We start from the raw sequence: 10,668 nt of genomic DNA, 5'->3' as shown, positions 1-10,668 counted from the left end.
CATGGTCCAATGCTTACCCACCAGCGCCGCCAGGGCTCCTTAGCTAATTAATAGGGGCAGCAATTACTCCCTCAACTTACTGAAGACCCTCAAAGCATAAGAAGCCACTTTATGTCTTGATATGAAGCTATTATTGATAACACATGATTCTTACATTTCATCCGAACACATTTTGGACAAAAAGTACACAGACGAGGTTATCAATCAGATTTTGTTGTTGTTGTTAGTGCTGAAAAAGTGCGCAAGACATGACGATAGTGGGAGCAAGGAAGAAGGTCCTCAAATCACTTTCAAACTGGCATGTTCATTAGTTTTTAAATAACTGAGGCGTATCCACGTGATAGAAAATACTTTCTGAGGTTGAAATCCCCATGTTACTGATAAGTTACAGATGGCTCGTAAGTAGAGGTATTAGGAGGGCTACCTCTTTACCAGCTTTACCGTTTGAAATTGGAACCCAGAAGCGGAGACCTGCCTCTTCCTGAGCAACAGCGTGACTGAGGAAAGTCCTAACAGACGCCCGAATCGAAGTGGGCAAATGACGGCAGCTGACCTTGTTCCTCCTGTACACTTCTTCCTCACGCCGTAAGACAATGGCGATATCTCCTAATTGTCCCCATTTTATAGAAGAATGAACTGGGAAATGGCGGGGCTGATGAAATTGGCCAAACTATGAAGTGGCATATGTCGTTGTTGCCACTAACAAGTGCCGCCGTCGTCGTCGGGTGGGCTCTGACTCAGAGCGCCCGTGTGCAGCAGAAAGAAGCACTGCCCGGTCCTGTGCCTCCTCACCGTTGTTCTTCCGTTTGAGCCCACTGCCCAGCCACTGGGTCCGTCCATCTTTGGGGTCTTCCTCTTTTTCGCTGTCCCTCCCCTTGACTAAGTGTGATGTCCTTTTCCAGGGATATACCCAGGCAATGTGACTACCCCGAGCCCACACCCTAGCTAGTCAATTGATGGAGTCAAGGGATAACTGACTCTCACTGCCATTGAGACAATGCTAACGCCATCAACCCCCGTGGCTCTGCACCTGTTTACGAGAGTATAAAGCCCAGTCTTTCTCAAGGACCTGATGGTGTTTTCGAACTGCTGACCATTTGGATTGCAGCCTATCACGTAACCACTCCACCAATAGGGCTAGTCAAGGGGAGAATCCCTTAACCAATTAGTAAAAGCTGCCAGCATCTGAGGGCTGAGGGCGTGGCGAGTGCTATTAAGAACTGTGTACGATCTCACGTAATCCCCCTGTAAATCCTGGAGGGTGCAAATGGTGGGCATGCTCAGCGGACCCCGAAAGACTCCCAACAGCCCAGGTCCACCCAAACACACCTTTAAGAAGAGTCTGGTGACTGACTTTGGTAAAACAGCTACTGAAACCCTCAAGCACACTTCACTCGGACACTCGTTGAGGGCACCTGGTGATGGGATCGTCTCTATTATCATCGCCAGTGAGTCTACAAATGAGGAGGGGAAGGTGGGAGAACTGGGGCATGGAAGGGTTTATTCTCACCGGAGCAGGGCTTCTCCATAGTTGTTCATCCCGCCCAGCCCCAAGGAGTCTTTTTCGACCTTGTCTTGCTAATCACTCCAGACTACCAGGGAGATGCTCTGTATCTGGTGAAAGACCCCACGGCGAAACCACTTTTCATGTCAGTCAAGAGTGCATGGCACCAAGAGTCTGCTGTAACTCCAGACAAACCCAACGCCACTGAGGCGACTGAGACACACAGCACCTCGACAGGGCAGAGGAGAACAAGCCTGTGGTGTCCAAGGCTGCAAAGCTTTACACAAATGGAAAACCTCATCTCTCTCCAGAAGAGCAGCTGGTGGGTTCAAACTGCTGACCTTGTGGTTAGTAGCCCAATGCATCCATCACTCACTGTGGCACTAGAGCCCTAGAAAGGGGTTCACGCATTCAGTCCTCCTTCAGCCATTTACTTCTTCAACATGGACTATGAGGATAGAGCCAAACATAACAAGCTCAGTATGGACTGACTGTGCCTACACGGAAATAGGTAATTAATGCACAACACTGATGCATGGTGATGGAAGTCAGAGTAAGGGTTGCTTGTCGTGTGTAGTGGTTACACGTTGGGCAGCAAGCTATGGGGTCAGCAGTTCAAGACCCATCAGCCACTCCACGGGAGGAAGACCGGGCTTCCTATTCTCATAAAGGGTAACAGTCTCAGAAACCCACAGAGACAGTTCTACCCTGTGCTACAGCGTTGCTGTGCATTGGAACTGACTCAGTGGTGGTGAGTTTACTTGTTTTAGTAAAGAGAAAAAGGGCTGATTGGAACAGGGAAGGAGGGAACTTTCTGGGGAGATGAAAATGTTTTTAAACCTTGATTGGGTGATGGTCACATAGTTGTATCTAGGAGTCAATTTTTAATCAAATGGTATACTTAAGAAATATCTGTGTTTACTGTATATAAATTATACCCCCATAAAGTATACTTTTAAACAGATATTTTCAAGTAGGTGCCCACCTGGGTACCTGGAAGTGGCCCCTGAAGCGCTGTGTAGCATGACGCTGGGTCCAGAGGCTACACAAATACTCTGTGTGAGCAAGCTGCACTAGGGAAGCCAACCCCCTGCCCCCCTAAAGGGGGCATCACCGGTGTGTGCCCTGCCATCCCATCATTGGGGGCATAACCGAGTAGGAAAGCGTAACCGTGTTTTCCAAACACTGGAGGGGCGGTGGGGGTGGGGTGGGTCTGGAATGATTCAGTGGAGCTACAAAAGCAGATACCTACACTTTATCCTGTGCAGTACAAATGTTTGTCCCTGGCACGGAGCTTCCCCCCCCCCCCCCCCCCCCCCCCCCCCCCCCCCCCCCCCCAAAGAAAAAAGGGGGGGGGGGGGGGGAGGGGCAGGTAGGCCAAACTAGTTTGGGAGCCTGGGTACCTGGAAAAAACAAGAGGATCTGACCTCCCAGCCTTCCTATGAAGGCAAGCCTTGGAACCAAGCACTCTGACTTTTCTAGGAGGACTGCCAGCAAAGTTACCACTGCCCAGAGAGCCTCACAGCAGCAGCCAGGGGCAGCCTGGGCGGCGTCTGAGAGCATGTGTCTCCCTGGGCTGTGCCCATGCGCGGCCTTATGACAGGGCTTGTACTCTGGCACTGAATGCTGATTCTAGCACTGAATGCTGATTCATAGCTACACTGCTACTCTGCTGTCCACGTGTTTATGTCCTCGCCCAGCCAGATCTGAAAAGCCCTGTGCCAGGGACTATACTTGGACACTGGCTTCCGGCCCTCAGGAGCCAGGCCCAGAGTCCTGAAATGGTGTCACAGATGAAACACCGACTCTTCGGAACCAGATTTTAGGACCAAGGTTTTCTGTGCCATCTCAACAGTGTATGGGGCTGCCAACAAGACACTCTGGCAACCAATCTACTGGCAGTTCTAGGACAGGAAAACAGTGTGAATCCTACTGTTCTAGAAAATTCGGGGGAAAAAATGTTTTTACTCTAAGTTTTACAGAGAAAGGACTAATAAAACCATGAGCTTATAGGTGTTGTGAAAATGCTACGCATGCAGCCTGAGATAACATCATTTTCTGGGGCCTCACAGCAGCTCACGGGGTGGCTGACACGACTATATCACGTCTGTGGAAATTACAGGGGTGCATGCATACCCAATTTGGGCTGATGAACTGGAATATGACACAGGAAGCTGGGTGAAACCCTCTACTTTTGCGCCTGACACTTCCTTTCTCTCACTATGCGATCCCTACCCTTCAAAAACCCCACCGGGTGATTCACAGGTGGGAAACTGAAGCACGGAAAGGAAGTGGCAGAGCTGGGGTTTGAACCAGGATTAGTTGCATGTCTCCAAACCTTTGTTCGTAACCACTGCCACGTCTGCTTTCTGTGTGGGTCTACACGACACTTAGGTAGTGGAACAAATATTAACATGTCACCAAGAGATGAACAAGCCACGGGGTGTGTGCTCAGCTAGCTGCTGGGGTGCACTTCGGCTGGGTGTGGCGGGGAACCACAGCAGACCTGGGAGGCAGCTGCGGAGCGATGCGGAGCTTGGCCCCCGGCTGCAGCAGACTGGTAGGTTTTTACTGGGCCCATGCTAACCCACACGTCACTTCGCTCACTCTTACCTGCACTGTTTGCACCGTGTAGATTTTCTTCAGGTTTGAAGCACACTCAGCAGCCGTGGCCCCTGGGAGGGATCTAGGCAAAGAGGAGCAAAGAAGACAAAGCACACAACGTGAGCAGGCAGTGCTGGTGAGATCGTCCTCAGCACAGAGCTATGGTCTCTTCATGGGAACCAGGTCAAGACACCACAGGCTCGGGCACTTCCAGGAGGCTACTCAGAATCCAGAATGTGAAATTCCTATTCTGTGAAGTAATGTGTTTGCTTCTTCTAAAAACAGGAACATTAATTCGGTGGAAATTTAATTCGGTGGTGAAGGGGGTCAAGTAAAAGCCTGTAAGCAGTGTATTGGCGATCTCCAAGTTCACATTTAAAAAAATCACAGTATAAAACATACTAAAATAATTTTGTAATAACCAAGCACAGTGTCTAGGATTTTAACTGAGAGCCTCCATGGTCCCTTTTGTACAGAGGGCAGTGAAAATGCTGGACCCTGACCACTGAGTGATACCTAGGTTTGCTAGGAAACTCAAGGGATCATCCACTTTCAGTTTCCTGATGGCAATTACCCAGGGACCCTTGCCAAAAGGGGTAACCTTTTGTTTACATTAAGGAAACAGAGTTATTAGCATTAAGTTCAGCTTCATCTCAGCCTAGAAAACACTTCGGTAATTTTCCTCCAGCTCATGTAATTAGCATGCCTGAAAGTTGTGCTCAGAATGCATTAGTTTGCTGTATGTTCCACTAGATGGCAACATACTACAGTTTATTCTGCAGAACAGCCACAGGAAGGCTGGCTTTACCATTTCCAGGGAAGAGGATAAATGTTGGTGCTCTCTGACCCATCTGTAGAGAGTTAAGGCGTTCAGTTCCTGCCCCCTGCCCTTTCCCTCCACACTGACTTAGCAGTTCCTTCTCAGCAAAGGACCAGTTACATCTGGTTGAACATTATAATCCACCACAAAAATCATGCCCAAGGGTCATGTCTGTACCCTAGGGGTGCTACAGGTTAATGGATGGGCTGCTAACTGAAAGTTTGGTGGTTCAAAACTACCAGCAGCTCTGAGGGAAAAGATTAGGCTGTCTGCTCCCAAAGACTTACAGTCCCCCAAACCCTCAGGGACAGTTCCGCTGTGTTGCTATGAGTCAGAATCCAGTCGGCTGCTGTGGGCTATTGGGTTTGGTCGCATTCCCAGGCGGGTGAGCCTTGCGGAGAGAAGAAGTACACAAGCTCACAGGTGACCTTTTGGAGTCTGAAATCTATACCACCCACTGCTGACAGAGACAGTCCTAGGGACCTTCAAGAAACTCCCATGCACAATCTTTTCAATGGTGGCCATGGAGACGTGCATAAAACTCCTCCACAAAGGTCAGCAGGAGCCTGCAGACAGGGCTCCTGACCTGTCCATCACCGAGGCACCCACAGCTTGGGTGCAGTATCAGCAAGAGCATACTTTGGAATACAGCTCCGTGTATGGAGGAGGCCACTAAGACCACCCAAGCCAAACCCCATCCACCCAAAGCTGATTCCGACTCACAGGGACCTCACAGGAGAGAGCAGAAGTGCCTCTGTGGGTGTCCTGGGCTGTCATCTTTATGGAGATGATTATCAGTCTGATGGCACAATGGTTCCATGTTTGGCTGCTAAGGGTGGCAGTTGGATGCCCCCAGTTGCTCCTGGAGAAAGATGTGGCAGTCGGCTCATAGGACCCCAGGTCCAATGGAAGGACATACTGCCCAGCACTGCTCACTCGCACAATCATGCCTGGCCCCACTGCTGCAGCGGGGCGTGTCAATCCATCTCATCGAGGGCCTACCGCATTCTCCAGGACACTTTTCTTCGCTAAGTCGGGTGTCCTTTTTCAGGGACTGGCCTCTCCTGACAACAGGTCCAGAGTATGTGAGGCAAAGTCCTGCTTGCTGTGTTTCCAGGGGACATTCTGACTGTACTTCTTCCAAGGTGGACTTGTCTGTTCTTTTACAGTCTTCCTTTCGATATTCTTCGCCAGCACCCTAATTCAAAGACATCAAATCTCCTCTGGTCTTCTTCAGTCATTGTTCGACTTCCACATGCACCTGAGGAGACGGACAAGAGCAAGGCTTGGATGAGGTCAAGTTAGTCTTCCAAGTGATGTGCTTCCTTTTCAATGCATGGAAGAGGTCTTGTGCAGTCGGTGTGCAATGTGTCCTTTGATCTCTTGACTGCTGCTTCCATGAGCACTGACTATGGATCCAAGCACAATGGGAACCTTGACAGCTTCAATCTCTTCTGTTTTATAGGATGTAGTCAATTGGGCCACTTGTGAGGATTTAAAAACTTTTCACATTGAGTTGTAAACCTCCTCGAAGGCTGCAGGCCTTGCTCTTCATCAGCACATGCTTGAAGTAAGCAGGGATCTCGATAACTCTAATTTAAAGCAATAGGCTTGCAAATCTTCTGTGGTTGTGTACAAATTTGTTGAACGTGTTTTAAAAAGCAGCCCCTTAGCCACCCTAACTGTATTTTCTAGCCAGACTTGAAGCCTGCGATGACTAGGTTGAACAGTGTGTGTATGCACTAAAGACTCCTTATCCATTCTGCTGGTTATCTCCATCTTCCTGCTGGTTTGTACACGGCTGCAATGAACATGTGAGTGCATATGTCTGTTCCTGCTATAGCTCTTACTTCCTTAGGGTTTATACTCAGCAGAGGGATTACTGGGTCCTATGGAATGACTATGCTCACTTGTTTGAGGTAGCACCACATTGCTTTCCACAAAGCTTGTACACAGCCACAGTCTTAGCAGCAGTGTATAAGGGTTCCAATCTCTCGGCAGCCTCTCCAATACTTGTCATTTTCTGTGTTTTATGAACTTGGCTGTCAGTCGGTGTAAGGTGCTAGCTCATTGTTGCTGTGATTTGCATCTCGCAGATGGCTAATCACTGTGAGCATTTTTTCATGTTTGTTGACCATTTGGCGGTCATCTTTGGTGAACTACTCATTCATGTTTTTGCCAATTTCTAATGGGGTTACTGGTCTCTTTCTTATGGAGGTATTAGTTTTTATAGACCTCAAAGATTAGACCCTTATCCATTGTGCCATTGCCGATTTTTTTCCCAGTCCAAGTTTTGCGTTTCAATGCACATAGGTGTCTTATTTATAGCAGGTCCCAGTCATCTACTTCGTCTTCTACTGTGTGTGCTTCCACAGTTATATCTGATAGTATGTCTGTGAACTACAGCAGGGCCCTTAAGGTCCCTAGTTTCTCATCGATGATCATCTTTGAGTTTGAAACGCACTGCTGTTTGGGGACTGACTTGAGTAGTAACTGGGATAAATATCAGAAGCACTGCTGGCACAGTGCTTAAAGTCCTCAGTTAAAGAAGGAAAGGTGAGCAGTTGATGTGCACTAGCCACTCGTTGGGTGGAAGGCGTGGCAGGCAGCTTCCTTAAAGATTACAGCCATGGAAACCCTACAGATCTGCTCTGCACTATGAATTGGATTCAACTCAACAGAATTGCGCTTTGAGGATAAATACGAATTTTCTATTTAATGCAATGTTGTACTTTTTTTTGGTTAAAATATCTAAAGATGAAGAAAAGAATTTCAAAAATCCCCTTTTCTAAAATTATTTTCACATAAAGAAATGTCTTGCGTTAATAAATCTACTGGCACTTCTTTCGATTCTGTTTTTTCTGCATTAGAAAAGCTTATGTGGCTTCTCCATTAAGATGTACTCGGCAAAGAGCGCCCGAGAGCCCCGGAGTGCATAGGAGAGCGTTGGTAGGTCTGCAGAGGGCATTGGTGGCACAGAGTGCCGGCGGTGCAGCGGGTGAAGTGTGGGGCTGCTGGCCCACGGTCGGTGTTTATCCACCCACTGCTCCTCGGGAGAAGATGATGCAGTCTGGTCCCATAATGACCAACAGTCTAGGAAACCCCCAGGGGCAGTTCTACCCTGTCCTGTAGGGTTGCTCTGAATTGCAATTGATTGGGTGGGCAGAGAATTTCCTTTGAGGAGTAGAGTACAAAGCAAGAAAACATACTTTGCATTATTTTTCACTTTTAAAACATTACATTTTGGTTTTAAACTTCACTTTAGCACATGGTGGCTGAAAACAAGTACAATTAAGTCAGTTTAAGCAAAAGCAATATGAAGATATTAGCATTTAACCTAGAAAAACAACACTTTGATAAGCATTCGTTCTACACACTTCTTTTTTATTCCCACAGCCTCCACGCCCTGGTCTTTTATTCATACTCCAGTACAGGGCACAATTACTCGAAGCCATTTAGTTTCTCTTAGTGTTATTGCTCCTGGTTTGCATCGCACTGTCTTTTCCAGGCCTACAGGTCTGCAATAAAACAACTAGACTTACTTATGAGTATATGGCAACAATGTCAAGAGCAAAGATATAGATAGCTAACGCTTGCCAGTGGGCTAAGCATTTGCCTCCATTACAGCGCTGACTGCCTCCATGACAGCATTGCAACCCGATGCAGCCATTGATAGCATTTATCGCCATTTCCGAGGGTGAGCATGCTGGAATTAAGAGTAACTTTGGGACAGGCCTAAAGTCATAGATATGTGATGTAACACAAATGAGCCACCTGAGATGCCCTGCTCTTCACCCCTTCATTCAGCTACTAGATTATTGGTGGGTGGATCTCATCTCAGCCACTGTTTTGCTGAATGCACATTTTAAAAACATGGTTATGTCCATAAGACTCTCTTAGAGGTAACCTTTCCAATACACGTGGTTGGGAATGTCCTCACCAAAAGCAACCTCACTTTTGGTAGAATAACACCTCACAATGTTGCAATCTTGTGGTTTGAAAGGAAACATGTCTGTTTCCTCATTTCTAAACAGCGGAGGCTGGATTCTGATCGTAATGATTCCTTTCAGCTTCCAGGCAGCTTTCTGAATATGCAGGTCTCAAAGTAACAAGTCATTAAAGTAACCATCAGAGCCCGTAACAGTGGCAAATGGCTGGCTTACTCAGAGGCAGGCCTGGCATTCCTCTGCCAAGTTGACTCCCGCAATCACTGGAAAACACCAAGATGCGCAACCTCAGACAGAGGGGGCTCCTAGAGGTCCACGGGAACATTCCAGCGGAAGCCCGCTCAGACACGTGTAACAAGCCAAATCAGGCCACATCAGCAGAATTACTTTCAAAGAGACAAGAAGCTGAGATTTTTAAAAAGCTGCCTGCCTCGTAAACAGGTCAGTCTGTAGGGGACTTGCTGGTTCAGAACTGAACCAAAGCCGTGCTGCATACTGCTCTGGTTTGGAAAGCAGCAGTGCAGGCTGCTACTAGCCAAGGTGCCGCTCGGGCGGCAGGCAGACAGGCCTCGCCTGCCCTCTTTCCTCCGTCACTGTACATGCACCTGTAGTTCCTAGAAGGCCAATGTTTCTAACAGATTTTCATGGAAGAAATCACCTTTACTGGTACCACATATCCAACCCAGTACATATTCATAAAGAATTGTTTTAGTTCGTTCACGTGATCAACTGTACCCTCACCACCAAAACCCTCGCTGCAGACCTGAGGGGTGACGGTGATCCCAGGGGATACATGACAATATCCCGAGACACTTTTTGGCTGTTATAACTGTGGTTGTGGGGGGGGATGCTGCTAACCACTGCACAGGGCACAGAACAGCCCCACCCCTCCACACACCAAATAATCATTCAATCCAAAATGTCAACAGAGCAAAGACTGGGTAACCCTGCTGTAAGCATGTAATACAGCATCACAGAGGGTTCATAATTCACAGAAGTAACAAGGACCTACACACCTCTTCTGGCGCCAAGGATACAGCAGAGATCATTCTGAACAAAGCAAAGAAATGTTGCAGTCAGGAACCTGGGGAGTTCAGAGAGTAGGGGAGCCAGTTCTAGAACACAAACTTCATGGGACAAGGGCTTTGTGATGTTGTTGGCAGGTCCCCTCCTACTGGATCTGACTCATGGAGATGCCGTGTGACAGATTACTAGGCTGTACTCATTAAGGGAGCAGACCACCCAGACTTTCTCCCTCGGATCCACTAGGTCGGTTCACATAGCCAACCACTGGGCTGGCAGCAAAGTGCACCCCAGGGGTCCTTGAACCAATGTTCCAATTCTCTTCGATTTGCCTGGCAGAGAAGAGAGAAGATAGAAGGCAGAATGATGAAAAGACATACCAATTATCAGCATACCAGGAAGGGGATATAGCCAGAGCTATGAAAAACCCCAGAATCAAGGAACGAACTCAGAACCTATTTTCCAGCACCTGCATTCTCTGTCACCCTCCCACAGTGCCCAGGCAGAGCCCAAAATACAGCAGTGGAGCCCTGAATGACCACTAGATGCAGCAGGAGAAGGGGTTTGAATGGTCGGTCTTGCCCAGATCTTCCCCTCTGGTTTCATAAAAATTAAAGTAAGAGAGGGGCCAGCTCCAATCCCAACTACGTGGACAGCCCCCCTCCCCACAGAAGAATTCACGTCAGAGGACAGCACTGAAGCTACAGCTCAGGGAGAGGGACATGTCTGATCAGAGCACACGAGAGCAAATGAAGGAGGAGCAAGAGAGA

The 10,668-nt window shown here is 48.1% G+C and overlaps 1 protein-coding gene across 1 annotated transcript in view; it reads right to left on the bottom strand.

Annotated features, from left to right (window-relative positions):
• EIF4E3 (eukaryotic translation initiation factor 4E family member 3) overlaps positions 1-10,668 on the bottom strand; it is a 107,373-nt gene that overhangs the window by 28,356 nt on the left and 68,349 nt on the right. The window contains exon 2 of the mRNA XM_045289974.1: positions 4,118-4,190. Coding sequence (XP_045145909.1) covers positions 4,118-4,190 — 73 coding nt within the window. The remainder of the gene's footprint in view (positions 1-4,117; positions 4,191-10,668) is intronic.

Source organism: Echinops telfairi, unplaced genomic scaffold, assembly GCF_000313985.2.
Source record: "Echinops telfairi isolate 266 unplaced genomic scaffold, ASM31398v2 ScPeMD7_31;HRSCAF=116, whole genome shotgun sequence".
NCBI classification, from domain to species: domain Eukaryota; kingdom Metazoa; phylum Chordata; class Mammalia; order Afrosoricida; family Tenrecidae; genus Echinops; species Echinops telfairi.
Note: the sequence above shows the minus strand (reverse complement) of the source record. Positions and strands in the feature narration are given on the sequence as shown.